The sequence below is a fragment of the Chelon labrosus genome, assembly GCF_963514085.1.
Source record: "Chelon labrosus genome assembly, chromosome: 1".
Classification (NCBI taxonomy): Eukaryota; Metazoa; Chordata; class Actinopteri; order Mugiliformes; family Mugilidae; genus Chelon; species Chelon labrosus.
Genome location: NC_140337.1, coordinates 12,669,842 through 12,687,887, shown reverse-complemented (window position 1 = coordinate 12,687,887; position 18,046 = coordinate 12,669,842). Strand labels below are relative to the sequence as shown.

Genomic DNA, 18,046 nt, shown 5'->3' with positions numbered 1-18,046 from the left:
GCGACAACAACCGCTACACCAACTACAACAACCCCTGCAGCATCAACAACAACTCTTGCAGCAACTACGACAACAACCGCCAAACCAACAAGAACAACACCCGCAGAAACTACAACAGTTGGAGCATCATCAACAACTCCTGCAGCAACTACTACAACAACCGCGACACCAACTACAACAACCCCTGCAGCATCAACAACACCTGCTGCAATAACTACGTCAACAACCGCTACACCAACTACAACAACACCTACCGCATCAAGAACAACTGCTGCTATAACTACGTCAACAACCGCTACACCAACTACAACAACCCCTGCAGCATCAATAACAACAACTCTTGCAGTAACTACAACAACAACCTCTACACCAACGACAATAACCCCTACAGCTTCAACAACAACTCCGGCAGCAACTTCAACAACAACCGCTACACCAACAACAACACCTGCAGAATCTACAACAGTTGGAGCATCAACAACAACTACGGCAGCAGCTACGACAACAACAGTTGGAGCAACAACAACAACTCCTGCAGCAACTACGACAACAAGCGCTACACCAACAACAACAACACCTGCAGAAACTACAACAACAGTTGAAGCATCAACAACAACTACTGCAGCAGCTATGACAACAACTGCTTCACCAACTACAACAACAGTTGGAGCATCAACAACAACCGCTGCAGCAACTATAACAACTCCTGCAGCAACTACAACAACTCCTGCAGCAACTACTACAACTCCGGCAGCAACTACAACAACAACAGCTGGAGCAACAACAACAACTCTTGCAGCAACTACGACAACAACCGCAACTACGACAACAACCGCAACACCTGCAGAAACTACAACACCAGTTGGAGCATCAACAACAACTGCTGCAGCAGCTACAACTCCTGCAGCAACTACAACAACAACAGTTGGAGCCACAACAACAACTTCTGCAGCAACTACTACAATAACTGCTACACCAACAACTACAACACCTTCAGAAACTACAACAACAGTTGTAGCATCAACAACAACTACTGCAGCAGCTACGACAACAACTGCTTCACCAACTACAACAACAGCTGGAGCATCAACAACAACAGCTGCAGCAACTAAAACAAGTCCTGCAGCAACTACAACAACAACAGTCGGCGCATCAACAACAACTGCTGCAGCAGTCACGACAACTCCTGCAGCAACTACAACAACAACAGTTGGAACCACAACAACAACTCCTGCAGCAACTACTACAACAACGGCTACACCAACTAATACAACCCCTGCAGCATCAACACAGACTCCTGCAGCAACAACAACAACAACAGATGGAGCCACAACAACAAATACTGCAGCAACTACGACAACAACTGCTACACCAACAACAACTACTCCTGCAACAACAACAACAGCTGGTGCAACAACAACAACTCTTGCAACAACTACGACAAACACAGCTACACCAGCCACAACAACCTCTGGAGCAACTACAACAACTCCTGCAGCAACTACTACAACAACCGCGACACCAACTACAACAACCCCTGCAGCATCAACAACAACTGCTGCAATAAATACAACAACAACTCTTGCAGGAACTACGACAACAACTGCTACACCAACTACAACAACCCCTGCAGCATCAACAACACCTGTTGGATCAACAACAATTCTGGCAGCAACTACAACAACTCTTGCAGCAACTGCGACAACAACCGCTACACCAACTACAACAACCTCTGGAGCAACTACAACAACTCCTGCAGCAACGACGACAACAACCGCGACACCAACTACAACAACCCCTGCAGCATCAACAACAACTGCTGCAATAAATACAACAACAACTCTTGCAGGAACTACGACAACAACTGCTACACCAACTACAACAACCCCTGCAGCATCAACAACACCTGTTGGATCAACAACAATTCTGGCAGCAACTACAACAACTCTTGCAGCAACTGCGACAACAACCGCTACACCAACTACAACAACCCCTGCAGCATCAACAACAACTCTTGCAGCAACTACGACAACAACCGCCAAACCAACAAGAACAACACCCGCAGAAACTACAACAGTTGGAGCATCATCAACAACTCCTGCAGCAACTACAATAACAACAGTTGGAGCAACTACAACAACAACAGTTGGAGCCACAACAACAACTCCTGCAGCAAGTACTACAACAACGGCTACACCAACTAATACAACCCCTGCAGCATCAACACAGACTCCTGCAGCAACAACAACAACAGATGGAGCCACAACAACAAATTCTGCAGCAACTACGACAACAACTGCCACACCAACAACAACAACAAGTGGAGCAACAACAACTCTTGCAGCAACTACGACAACAACTGCTACACCAACTACAACAACCCCTGCAGCATCAACAACACCTGTTGGATCAACAACAATTCTGGCAGCAACTACAACAACTCTTGCAGCAACTGCGACAACAACCGCTACACCAACTACAACAACCTCTGGAGCAACTACAACAACTCCTGCAGCAACGACGACAACAACCGCGACACCAACTACAACAACCCCTGCAGCATCAACAACAACTGCTGCAATAAATACAACAACAACTCTTGCAGGAACTACGACAACAACTGCTACACCAACTACAACAACCCATGCAGCATCAACAACACCTGTTGGATCAACAACAATTCTGGCAGCAACTACAACAACTCTTGCAGCAACTGCGACAACAACCGCTACACCAACTACAACAACTCTTGCAGCAACTACGACAACAACCGCCAAACCAACAAGAACAACACCCGCAGAAACTACAACAGTTGGAGCATCATCAACAACTCCTGCAGCAACTACAATAACAACAGTTGGAGCAACTACAACAACAACAGTTGGAGCCACAACAACAACTCCTGCAGCAAGTACTACAACAACGGCTACACCAACTAATACAACCCCTGCAGCATCAACACAGACTCCTGCAGCAACAACAACAACAGATGGAGCCACAACAACAAATTCTGCAGCAACTACGACAACAACTGCCACACCAACAACAACAACAAGTGGAGCAACAACAACTCTTGCAGCAACTACGACAACAACTGCTACACCAACAACAACTACTCCTGCAACAACAACAACAGCTGGTGCAACAACAACAACTCTTGCAACAACTACGACAAACACAGCTACACCAGCCACAACAACCTCTGGAGCAACTACAACAACTCCTGCAGCAACTACTACAACAACCGCGACACCAACTACAACAACCCCTGCAGCATCAACAACACCTGCTGCAATAACTACGTCAACAACTGCTACACCAACTACAACAACACCTACCGCATCAAGAACAACTGCTGCTATAACTACGTCAACAACCGCTACACCAACTACAACAACCCCTGCAGCATCAATAACAAGAACTCTTGCAGTAACTACAACAACAACCTCTACACCAACGACAATAACCCCTACAGCTTCAACAACAACTCCGGCAGCAACTTCAACAACAACCGCTACACCAACAACAACACCTGCAGAATCTACAACAGTTGGAGCATCAACAACAACTACGGCAGCAGCTACGACAACAACAGTTGGAGCAACAACAACAACTCCTGCAGCAACTACGACAACAAGCGCTACACCAACAACAACAACACCTGCAGAAACTACAACAACAGTTGAAGCATCAACAACAACTACTGCAGCAGCTACGACAACAACTGCTTCACCAACTACAACAACAGTTGGAGGATCAACAACAACTGCTGCAGCAACTATAACAACTCCTGAAGCAACTACAACAACTCCTGCAGCAACTACTACAACTCCGGCAGCAACTACAACAACAACAGATGGAGCAACAACAACAACTCTTGCAGCAACTACGACAACAACCGCAACTACGACAACAACCGCAACACCTGCAGAAACTACAACACCAGTTGGAGGATCAACAACAACTGCTGCAGCAGCTACGACAACTCCTGCAGCAACTACAACAACAACAGTTGGAGCCACAACAACAACTTCTGCAGCAACTACTACAACAACTGCTACACCAACAACTACAACACCTTCAGAAACTACAACAACAGTTGTAGCATCAACAACAACTACTGCAGCAGCTACGACAACAACTGCTTCACCAACTACAACAACAGCTGGAGCATCAACAACAACAGCTGCAGCAACTAAAACAAGTCCTGCAGCAACTACAACAACAACAGTCGGCGCATCAACAACAACTGCTGCAGCAGTCACGACAACTCCTGCAGAAACTACAACAACAACAGTTGGAACCACAACAACAACTCCTGCAGCAACTACTACAACAACGGCTACACCAACTAATACAACCCCTGCAGCATCAACACAGACTCCTGCAGCAACAACAACAACAACCACAACAGATGGAGCCACAACAACAAATACTGCAGCAACTACGACAACAACTGCTACACCAACAACAACTACTCCTGCAACAACAACAACAGCTGGTGCAACAACAACAACTCTTGCAACAACTACGACAAACACAGCTACACCAGCCACAACAACCTCTGGAGCAACTACAACAACTCCTGCAGCAACTACTACATCAACCGCGACACCAACTACAACAACCCCTGCAGCATCAACAACAACTGCTGCAATAAATACGACAACAACTCTTGCAGGAACTACGACAACAACTGCTACACCAACTACAACAACCCCTGCAGCATCAACAACACCTGTTGGAGAAACTGCTACAACTCCGGCAGCAACAACCACAACAACAACAACAGCTGGAGCAACAACAACAACTCTTGCAGCAACTACGACAACAAACGCTACACCACCTACAACAACCCCTGCAGCATCAACACCAACTCCTGCAGCGACTACAACAACAACAGCTGGTGCAACAACAACAACTCTTGCAACAACTACGACAAACACAGCTACACCAGCCACAACAACCTCCGGAGCAACTACAACAACTCCTGCAGCAACTACTACAACAACTGCGACACCAACTACAACAACCCCTGCAGCATCAACAACAACCACTACACCAAATAGAACAACAACAGCTGGAGCAACAACAACAACTCTTGCAGGAACTACGACAACAACCGCTACACCATCTAAAACAACCCCTGCAGCATCAACAACAGCTCTTGAAGTAACTACGGCAACAACTGCTACACCAACAACAACAACAGATGGAGAAACAACAACAACTCTTGCAGCAACTACGACAACAGTTGGAGCATCAACAACAACTCCTGCAGCAACTACAATAACAACAGTTGGAGCAACAACAACAACTCCTGCAGCAACGATGACAACAACTGCGACACCAACTCCAACAACCCCTGCAGCATCAACAACAACTGCTGCAATAAATACAACAACAACCTCTACACCAACTACAACAACCCCTGCAGCTTCAACAACAAGTGCTAGAACAACTGCTACAACTCCGGCAGCAACAACAACAACAACAGCTGGAGCAACAACAACAACCTCTACACCAACTACAACAACCCCTGCAGCTTCAACGACAACTGCTGGAGAAACTGCTACAACTCCGGCAGCAACAACAACAACAACTCTTGCAACAACTACGACAAACACAGCTTCACCAGCCACAACAACCTCCGGAGCAACTACAACAACTCCTGCAGCAACTACGACAACAAGCGCTACACCAACAACAACAACTGCGGCAGCTACTACAACAGCAATAGGAGCATCAACAACAACAGTTGGAGCAACAACAACAACTCCTACAGGAACTACTACAATAACCGTAACACCAACTACAACAACTCCTTCAGCATCAACAAGAACTGCTGCAATAAGTACAACAGCTGAGGCAGCAACTACAACAACAACAGCTGGAGAAACAACAACAACTCTCGCAGCAACTACGACAACAACTCCTACACCAAATACAACAACCCCTGCAGCATCAGCAACAACTGCTGCAACAAGTATAGCAACTCCGGCAGCAACTACAACAACAACAGCTGGAGCAACAACAACAAATTCTGCAGCAACTACGACAACAAGCGCTACACCAACAACAACTACTCCTGCAACAACAACAACAGCTGGTGCAACAACAACAACTCTTGTAGCAACTACGACAACAACTGCTACAGCAACAACAACAACAAGTGGAGCAACGACAACAACTCTTGTAGCAACAACAACCGCGACACCAACAACACCTGCAGAAACTACGGTTGGAGCATCAACAACAACTGCTGCAGCAGCTACGACAACTCCTGCAGCAACTACAACAACAACAGTTGGAGCCACAACAACTCCTGCAGCAACTACTACAACAACCGCGACACTAACTACAACAACCCCTGCAGCATCAACAACACCTGCTGCAATAACTACGTCAACAACCGCTACACCAACTACAACAACACCTACCGCATCAAGAACAACTGCTGCAATAACTACGTCAACAACCGCTACACCAACTACAACAACCCCTGCAGCATCAATAACAAATGCTGCAATAACTACAACAACAACCGCTACACCAACAACAACACCTGCAGAATCTACAACAGTTGGAGCATCAACAACAACTACTGCAGCAGCTACGACAACAACTGCTTCACCAACTACAACAACAGTTGGAGCATCAACAACAACTACGGCAGCAACTACAACAACAACAGTTGGAGCAACAACAACAACTCCTGCAGCTACTACGACAACAAGCGCTACACCAACAACAACAACACCTGCAGAAACTACAACAACAGTTGAAGCATCAACAACAACTACTGTAGCAGCTACGACAACAACTGCTTCACCAACTACAACAACAGTTGGAGCATCAACAACGACTGCTGCAGCAACTACAACAACTTCTGCAGCAACTGCAACAACGACTGCTGCAGCAACTACAACAACTCCTGCAGCAACTACTACAACTCCGGCAGCAACTACAACAACAACAGCTAGAGCAACAACAACAACTTTTGCAGCAACTACGACAACAACCGCTACACCAACAACAACAACACCTGCAGAAACTACAACAACTGCTGCAGCAGCTACGACAACTCCTGCAGCAACTACAACAACAACAGTTGGAGCCACAACAACAACTTCTGCAGCAACTACAACAACAACCGCGACACCAACTACAACAACCCCTGCAGCATCAACAACACCTGCTGCAATAACTACTACAACAAGCGCGACACCAACTACAACAACCCCTGCAGCATCAACAACACCTGCTGCAATAACTACGACAACAACCGCTACACCAACTACAACAACACCTACCGCATCAAGAACAACTGCTGAAATAACTACAACTACTGCAGCAACTACAACAACAACAATTGGAGCAACAACAAGAACTACTGCAGCAGCTACGACAACAACTGCTTCACCAACTACAACAACAGTTGGAGCATCAACAACAACTCCTGCAGCAACTACAACAACAACAGTTGGAGCAATAACAACAACTCCTGCAGCAACTAATACAACAACGGCGACACCAACTACAACAACTCCTGCAGCATCAACAACACCTGCTGCAACAACTACAACAACTCCGGCAGCAACTACAACAACAACAGCTGGAGCAGCAACAACAACTGTTGCAGCAACTATGACAACAACTCCTACACCAACAACAGCAGCAACTGTAGAACCTACAACAACAGTTGGAGCATCAACAACAACTACTGCAGCAGCTACGACAATAACTGTTCCACCAACTACAACAACCCCTGCAGCATCAATAACAACTGCTGCAATAACTACAACAACCTCTACACCAACTACAATAACCCCTACAGCTTCAACAACATCTCCGGCAGCAACTACAACAACAACAGTTGGAGGAACAACAACAACTCTTGCAGCAACTACGACAACAACTGCTACACCAATAACTACAACACCTTCAGAAACTACAACAACAGTTCGAGCATCAACAACAACTACTGCAGCAGCTACGACAACTGCTTCACCAACTACAATGACAGTTGGAGCATCAACAACAACTGCTGCAGCAACTACAAGAACTCCTGCAGCAACTACAACAACAACAGTTGGAGCCACAACAACAACTCTTGCAGCAACTACTACAACAACCGCGACACCAACAACAACAACACCTGCAGAAACTACAACAACAGTTGGAGCATCAACAACAACTGCTGCAGCAGCTACGACAACTCCTGCAGCAACTACAACAACAACAGTTGGAGAAACAACAACAACTCATTCAGCAACTACGACAACAACTGCTACACCAACAACGACAACACCTTCAGAAACTACAACAACAGTTGGAGCATCAACAACAACTACTGCAGCAGCTACGATGACAACTGCTTCACCAACTACAACAACAGTTGAAGCATCAACAACTGCTGCAACAACTACAACAACTCCTGCAGCAACTACAACAACAACAGTTGGAGCAATAACAACAACTCCTGCAGCAACTACTACAACAACGGCGATACCAACTGCAACAACTCCTGCAGCATCAACAACACCTGCTGCAACAACTACAACAACTCCGGCAGCAACTACAACAACAACAGCTGGAGCAGAAACAACAACTATTGAAGCAACTACGACAACAACTGCTACACCAACAACAACAACAACAGTAGAACCTACAACAACAGTTGGAGCATCAACAACAACTACTGCAGCAACTACGACAACAACCGCCACACCAGCAACACCTGCAGAATCTACAACAGTTGGAGCATCAACAACAACTACTGCAGCAGCTACGACAACAACTGCTTCACCAACTGCAACAACAGTTGGAGCATCAACAACAACTACTGCAGCAACTACAACAACAACAGTTGGAGCAACAACAACAACTCATGCAGCAACTACGACAACAACTGCTACACCAACAACAACAACACCTTCAGAAACTACAACAACAGTTGAAGCATCAACAACAACTACTGCAGCAGCTACGACAACAACTGATTCACCAACTACAACAACCGCTGCAGCAACTACAACAACTCCTGCAGCAACTACAACAACAACAGTTGGAGCAACAACAACAACAACAGTTGGAGCAATAACAACAACTCCTGCAGCAACTGCTACAACAACGGCGACATCAACTACAACAACAACTGCAGAACCTACAACAACAGTTGGAGCATCAACAACAACAACTACTGCAGCAGCTACAACAACAACTGTTCCACCAACTACAACAACCCCTGCAGCATCAATAACAACTGCTGCAATAACTACAACAACAACCTCTACACCAACTACAATAACACCTACAGCTTCAACAACAACTCCGGCAGCAACTACAACAACAACAGTTGGAGCAACAACAACAACTCTTGCAGCAACTACGACAACAACTTCTACACCAACAACAACAACACCTGCAGAAACTACAACAACAGTTGGAGCATCAACAACAACAACAGTTGGAGCAACAACAACAACTCTTGAAGCAACTACGACAACAACTGCTACACCAACAACAACAACACCTGCAGAAACTACAACAACAGTTGGAGCATCAACAACAACTACTGCAGCAGCTACGACAACAACTGCTTCACCAACTACAACAACTCGTGCAGCAACTACAACAATAACAACAAGAACTCTTGCAGCAACTACGACAACAACCGCTACACCAACTACACCAACCCTTGCAGCATCAAAAACAACTGCTGCAACAACTACAACAACTCCGGCAGCAACTACAACAACAACAGTTGGAGCAACAACAAGAACTCTTGCAGCAACTACGACAACAACCGCTACACCAACTGCAACCCCTGCAGCAACCCCTGCAGCAACTACAACAACAGTTGGAGTAACAACAACAACCGCCCCACTAACTACAACAACAACAGCTGGAGCAACAACAACTCCTCTTGCAGCAACTACAACAACAACCGCTACACCAACTACAATCACCCCTGCAGCAACTACAACAACAGTTGCAGCTACAACAACTGTTTCACCAACTACAACTACCGCTGCTCCAACTACAACAACTGCTGCAGCAACTACAACAACTGCCGCAACAACCACAACAACCACAACGACCACTGCACCAACTACAACAACAACTGTTTCAACAACTACGACAACCGCTGCTCCCAGTACAACAACAACTGCTGCACCAACTACAACAACAACTGCCATACCAACTACAACAACAAGAGCTGGAGCAACAACAACAACAGTTACAACAAGGCGGTTGACTTTCAGGTCTGCTGGAGAGACCTTTACAAGTGAATTGCTGAATTCCTCATCCCAAATATTCATCAATCGAACCAGTCTGTTAAGGTCAACTGTAAGTATCTTTAGGTGAAAATGTTTGCATTGTAATAACATGGAAACATTTCACCGTGTAATATTAAGTTACAGTATTTCTGCAAGGTGGCATACATCATTCTTCTTCTTGGCAAACATATTAATATCTTATATTCACCTAAATCTGAACATGGCGCATTTCCCATCAGTGTAATATTCAACTGCGTAGAGAGAACTAAATCAGCTTTCCACAGACTTACTTTTAATGTTTTTGTTGGTAACATTTTGTAAGAAATGTTTTGCTTCCTATATAATGCTAGATTGTTGTTTATGAGCTTCACTGCAGATGGTGAGACTTGAAAAGAAACTAATATTAATCATTTCTGCCACATCAATTGAATTGTGTGTGGACACAGAAGGTAGTCACTGAAACGGGACATGGTTGAAAATCGATCTGTGTCACCACAAAGCATAAATGTTATCGCACAATTACACAGTGAGATCAGAAAGTGAAGAAACCATTAAGCCATCAAACACAACACATGCATTTTAAGTTTGTTTGTGTTTCTGCAGCTTGAACCTTTCTACCTAAGAGCATTTTCTTCATTCCGTTCCTTGACTGTGATTAAATTCAGGTAATTTTTTGTGTTATACTGGTAGAATCTTAAGAATATTGATTGTAAATCCATAGAAATAAAACAATGTTTTTGGTCAATCCTTTTGCAGTAACGGATCAATCATCAACAACATGGCCCTCACGTTTAGTTCCACATCCGTTCCTAACAACACTCAGATTGCTACAGTTTTGGTCAATGCATCTTCCAACATCACAGCCTTCAACATTGACACCAACTCTATTTTTGTGAATGGCACAGGCAAGTCATTTTGAATGCTATCATATTATAATGTTACAATACAATAGGACTTTCAGTTAACATAATTCCTCGTTTTCCTCTAATAACTGCTGCAGCAACCACAACAACCACTGCACCAACTACAACAACCGTTGCACCAACCACTCCAGCAGCAACTATAACAACAACAGCAACACCAACTACAACAACTACAACAGCTGTTGCACCAACTACAACAACAACTGCTGCAGCAACTACAACAACGACCGCTACACCAACTACAACAACCACTTCAGCAGCAACTAACACAACAACATCCACACCAACAACAACAACTGCAACAGCAGCCACTGCAGCAACTACAACAACAACTGATGCAGCAACAACAACAACAGCTGTAGCAACAACAATAACTTCTGCAGGAACTACAACAACAACAGTTGGAACAACAACAACAACTCCTGCAGTAAGTATAACAACAACAGGAGGATCGTCAACAACAACTCTTGCAGCAACTACTACAATAGATGGAGCAACTACAACAACCCCTGCAGAAACTACAACAATAGCTGGAGCAACTAGAACAACCTCTGCAGCAACTACTACAACAGTTGGAGCTACAACAACGACTCCTGGCGATATTACAACAACTGCTGCAGCAACTACAACAACAACAGTTTCACCGAATACAACAACCACTTCTCCAGATACAACAAATGCTGGACCAACTACAACAACCACCACGGCATCAACTACAACAACAACAGCTGGAGCAACAACAACAACTTCTGCAGCAACTGCAACAACTCCTGCAAAAACTACAACAACAACAAGAGAAGCATCAACAACAACTCTTGCAGCAACTACGACAACAACCGCTACACCAACTACAACAACCCCTGCAGCAACTACAATAACAGCTGGAGCAACAACAAGAACTCCTGCAGCAATTACGACAACAACCGCTGCACCAACTACAACAACCTCTGCAGCAACGACAACAACAGTTGGAGCTACAACAACCACTCCTGCAGATATTACAACAACTGCTGCACCAATCACAACAACCACTGCACCAACTACAACAACAACTGTTTCAACAACTACAACAACAACTCCTGCAGCAACAACAACAACCACCACTACACCAACTACAACAACAACAACTGCTGCACCAACTACAACTGCCATACCAACTACAACAACAACAGCTGGAGCAACAACAACAACAGTTACAACAAGGCGGTTGACTTTCAGGTCTGCTGGAGAGACCTTTACAAGTCAATTTCTGAATTCCTCATCCCAAACATTCATTAATCGAACCAGTCTGTTAAGGTCAACTGTAAGTATCTTTAGGTGAAAATGTTTGCATTGTAATAACATGGAAACATTTCACCGTGTAATATTAAGTATTTCTGCAAGGTGGCATACACCATTCTTCTTCTTAGCAAACATATCAATATCTTATATTCACCTAAATCTGAACATGGCGCATTTCCCATCAGTGTAATATTCAACTGCGTAGAAAGAACTAAATCAGCTTTCCACAGACTCACTTTTAATGTTTTTGTTGGTAACATTTTGTAAGAAAAATGTTTTGCTTCCTATATAATGCTAGATTGTTGTCTATGAGCTTCACTGCAGATGGTGACACTTGAAAAGAAACTAATATTAATAATTTCTGCCACATAAATTGAATTGTGTGTGGACACAGAAGGTAGTCACTGAAACGGGACATGGTTGAAAATCGATCCGTGTCATCACAAAGCATAAATGTTATAGCACAATTACACAGTGAGATCAGAAAGTGAAGAAACTATTAAGCCATTAAACACAACACATGCATTTAAAGTTTGTTTGTGTTTCTGCAGCTTGAACCTTTCTACCAAAGAGCATTTTCTTCATTCCGTTCCTTGACTGTGATTTCATTCAGGTAATTGTTTGTGTGATACTGGTAGAATCTTAAGAATATTGATTGTAAATCCATAGAAATAAAACAATGTTTTTGGTCAATCCTTTTGCAGTAACGGATCAGTCATCAACAACATGGACCTTGTGTTTAGTTCCACATCTGTTCCTAACAACACTCAGATTGCTACAGTTTTGGTCAATGCATCGTCCAACATCACAGCCTTCAACATTGACACCAACTCTATTTTTGTGAATGGCACAGGCAAGTCATTTTGAATGCTATCATATTATAATGTTACAATACAATAGGACTTTCAGTTAACATAATTCCTCGTTTTCCTCTAATAACTGCTGCAGCAACCACAACAACTACTGCACCAACTACAACAAACGTTGCACCAACTACAACAACCACTGCTGCAGCAACTACAACAACAACAGCAACACCAACTACAACAACTACAACAGCTGTTGCACCAACTACAACAACAACTGCTGCAGCAACTACAACAACAACCGCTACACCAACTACAACAACCACTTCAGCAGCAACTAACACAACAACATCCACACCAACAACAACAACTGCTGCAACAACTACAACAGCAGCCACTGCAGCAACAACCACAACAACTGATGCAGCAACAACAGCTGGAGCAACAACAATAACTTCTGCAGGAACTACAACAACAACAGTTGGAACAACAACTACAACTCCTACAGTAAGTATAACAACAACAGGAGGAGCATCAACAACAACTCTTGCAGCAACTACTACAACAGTTGGAGCAACTACAACAACCCCTGCAGCAACTACAACAATAGCTGGAGCAACTAGAACAACCTCTGCAGCAACTACTACAACAGTTGGAGCTACAACAACAACTCCTGGCGATATTACAACAACTGCTGCAGCAACTACAACAACAACTGTTTCACCAACTACAACAACCGCTGCTCCAGATACAACAACAAATGCTGCACCAACTACAACAACCACCATGGCATCAACTACAACAACAACAGCTGGAGCAACAACAACAACTTCTGCAGCAACTGCAACAACTCCTGCAACAACTACAACAACAACAAGAGGAGCATCTACAACAACTCTTGCAGCAACTACGACAACAACCGCTACACCAACTACAACAACCCCTGCAGCAACTACAATAACAGCTGGAGCAACAACAAGAACTCCTGCAGCAATTACGACAACAACCGCTGTACCAACTACAACAACCGCTGCACCAACTACAACAACCTCTGCAGCAACTACAACAACAGTTGGAGCTACAACAACAACTCCTGCAGATATTACAACAACTGCTGCACCAACTACAACAACAACTGCTGCACCAACCACTGCACCAACTACAACAACAACTGTTTCAAAAACTACGACAACCGCTGCTCCCACTACAACAACTGCTGCACCAACTTCAACAACAACTCCTGCAGCAACAACAACAACAACCACTACACCAACTACAACAACAACAACTGCTGCACCAACTACAACAACAACTGCCATACCAACTACAACAACAACAGCTGGAGCAACAACAACAACAATTACAACAAGGCGGTTCACTTTCAGATCTGCTGGAGAGACCTTTACAAGTGAATTGCTGAATTCCTCATCCCAAATATTCATCAATCGAACCAGTCTGTTAAGGTCAACTGTAAGTATCTTTAGGTGAAAATGTTTGCATTGTAATAACATGGAAACATTTCACCGTGTCATACTAAGTTACAGTATTTCTGCAAGGTGGCATACATCATTCTTCTTCTTGGCAAACATATTAATATCTTATATTCACCTAAATCTGAACATGCGTAGAGAGAACTAAATCAACTTTCCACAGACTTACTTTTAATGTTTTTGTTGGTATCAGTTTGTAAGAAATAGGTTTTGCTTCCTATAGGATGCTAGATTGTTATTTATGAGCTTCATGCCAGATGGTGAGATTTGAAAAGAAACTAATATTAATCATTTCTGCCACAAAAACTGAATTGTGTGTGGACACAGAAGGTAGTCATTGAAACAGGGCATGGTTGAAAATCGATCCATGTCATCACAAAGCATAAATGTTATAGCACAATTACACAGTGAGATTAGAAAGTGAAGAAACCAACAAGCCATTAAACATAACACACACATTTAAAGTTTGTTTGTGTTTCTGCAGCTTGAACCTTTCTACCAAAGAGCATTTTCTTCATTCCGTTCCTTGACTGTGATTTCATTCAGGTAATTTTTTGTTTTATACTGGTGGAATCTTAACAATATTGATTGTAAATCCATAGAAATAAAACAATGTTTTTGGTCAATCCTTTTGCAGTAACGGATCAATCATCAACAACATGGACCTTGTGTTTAGTTCCACATCTGTTCCTGACAACACTCAGATTGCTACAGTTTTGGTCAATGCATCTTCCGACCCCAGCATTGGCTTCAACATTGACACCAACTCAATTTCTGTGAATGGCACAGGCAAGTCATTTTGAATACTATTATATAATAAAGTTACAGTACAATAGGAATTTTAGTTAACATAATTCCTTGTTCTCCAGTAATAGCTGTTGTAGCAACCACAACAACTACCACTGCAACAACTGCAACCACAACAACAACTACTGCAGCAACCACAACAACTACAACAACTGAAGCCCCACCACCAGTTGTGGCTATTCAAGCAACCTTGGTAGAACCGTTTGTCCCAGAACTCAATGATAGGAACAGCCAACAATTTAAGGTCCTTGAGGCAAGAGTTGTTGCAGTGGTGAGTGCAGCACCTTAATACATTCACTTGATTAATTGTAATTAGTGAGTTATCAGTTGGTTTTAATTCAGTTTTACATCTTTCACTTCACAGTATGACATTATCTACCGCACTCGATATGGTGCAATTTTCCTCCGCACATTCATCATAGCATTTAGGTGAGATGATATATTCCTTGACAGAATTTTCCAAACATTTCTATACACAAGTTTTCATACTGACCATGGCCACAGACATAATATTAGTTACCAGGTTCAAATATATGCTTTTTTTATACAGACCAGCTACAGCCCGAACACGAATGCAGAACACTGATGCAGAGGTGGGGATCGAGTTCAACAGAAATTCAACAACTGCAGAAATCCCAACAGCTACTGACGTTGCACAAACCTTAGTACAGGCTGCAAATAACACTGCCCTCAACATCACTATTCAAGTCAACACTGTCCAAGTAGTTGGTAAGTAAGCAGTAGTACCTCACTTGACACTCGCAAAGAAATATACCTATTCATACGTAATTTATCTATGGCTGTCTGTGTCATGAGTGTGTGTTGATGTTTCTTTGGTGACTGCCAATAAATCTTCCTGCCATTTCAGAAAATAATAAAGAAGCAATAAATGTCCCTCTTAGAAGAAAAATTTAAGTCTGGTACAATTAAGGAGGGGGTTTAACTCCAGCTGGCCATTCATAAATAAGCAGTACATTGTGATTCACATAGTATTTCCAAAGACTGCCCTTTGACTAACAATAGCTACTCAGCTTATCATTTTTTTTCATAGTTGTCTTTGTGTGTGTTATTTTCTTTTCAGAAACAACTGCAGCCTCCACTGCTGCAGCTAATACAACTATTGCAACTACCAGTGCCACAGCTACCAATTCTACAACCACAGCTACAAGTATTGTCACCACAGCTACAAGTGCCACGACTACAACCTCTTCAGCAACTACTCCAATTGTTGAGGCAGTTACAACAAGGCGACTGACATTTAGATCTGCTGGAGAGACATTTACAAGTGAATTGCTGAATCCCTCATCCCAAGCGTTTATCAATCGGGCTAGTCTGTTAAAGAGAAGTGTAAGTATCTTTAAGTGAAAATGTTTGCATTATAATAACATGGAAACATTTGTAATATTAAGTTATAGTATTTCTGCAATGTGTCATACATTATTTTTCTTCTTTACAAACATGGTAATTTGTTATATTCACCTAAATCTGAACATGGTACATGTCCCATCAGTCTAAAATTCAACTGCATAGACAGAACTAAATAAACGTAACAAACTTCATTTTTTAATTCTAAAAAACTTTTTGTTGGTGTCAGTATGTAAGAAAAAGATGTTGCTTCCTATGTGATGCTAGATTGTTGTCTATGAGCTTCACCGCAGATGGTAAGATTTGAAAAGAAACTATTTCTGCCACATAAATTGAATTGTCTGTAGACACAGAAGGTAGTCATTGAAATAGGAAAAGGTTGAAAATGGATCCGTGTCATCACAAAGCATAAATGTTATCGCACAATTACACTGTGAGATCGGAAAGTGAAGAAACCATTAAGCCATTAAACACAACACATGCATTTAAAGTTTGTTTGTTTTTCTGCAGCTTGAACCTTTCTACCAAGGAGCATTTTCTTCATTCCGCTCCTTGACTGTGATTTCATTCAGGTAATTTTTTATGTTATACTGGTAGAATCTTAAGAATATTGATTGTAAATCCATAGAAATAAAACAATGTTTTTGGTCAATCCTTTTGCAGTAACGGATCAATCATCAACAACATGGACCTTGTGTTTAGTTCCACATCTGTTCCTAACAACACTCAGATTGCTACAGTTTTGGTCAATGCATCTTCCAACATCACAGCCTTCAACATTGACACCAACTCTATTTCTGTGGATGGTGCAGGCAAGTCATTTTGAATGCTATTATATTATAAAGTTACAATATAATAGGAATTTTAGTTAACATAATTCCTTGTTTTTCTTTTTTCAACATTTACAGCAGCGTCAAGTGGAGTGAGCCACAAGATCAGTCTCATCACAGCATCCTGTCTGGTACTGCTGTCATGGCTACTGTCATGCCAGCAATAGTCTGTGCTGAAGTCAATGAAATCCCATGAGAAAATATCTGCTGTTACTGGTATGAAGAACGACTTTGTTCTCCTTGAAAATCCAAGAAGAGCTT

At 42.9% G+C, this 18,046-nt stretch overlaps 2 protein-coding genes across 2 annotated transcripts in view; one reads left to right on the top strand and one right to left on the bottom strand.

Moving 5' to 3' along the window:
• Positions 1-18,046, top strand: part of LOC311491327 (uncharacterized protein) — a gene marked incomplete at its 5' end in the record, with an annotated part of 314,565 nt that overhangs the window by 109,437 nt on the left and 187,082 nt on the right. The window lies entirely within an intron of this gene.
• Positions 6,250-7,318, bottom strand: LOC311491316 (uncharacterized protein; the record flags this gene model as incomplete). The annotated part of the gene is made up of 3 exons (XM_084549222.1): positions 6,250-6,327; positions 6,994-7,096; positions 7,314-7,318. The coding sequence occupies 3 exons, from the start codon at positions 7,316-7,318 to the stop codon at positions 6,250-6,252; spliced, it is 186 nt and encodes a 61-aa protein (XP_084405348.1).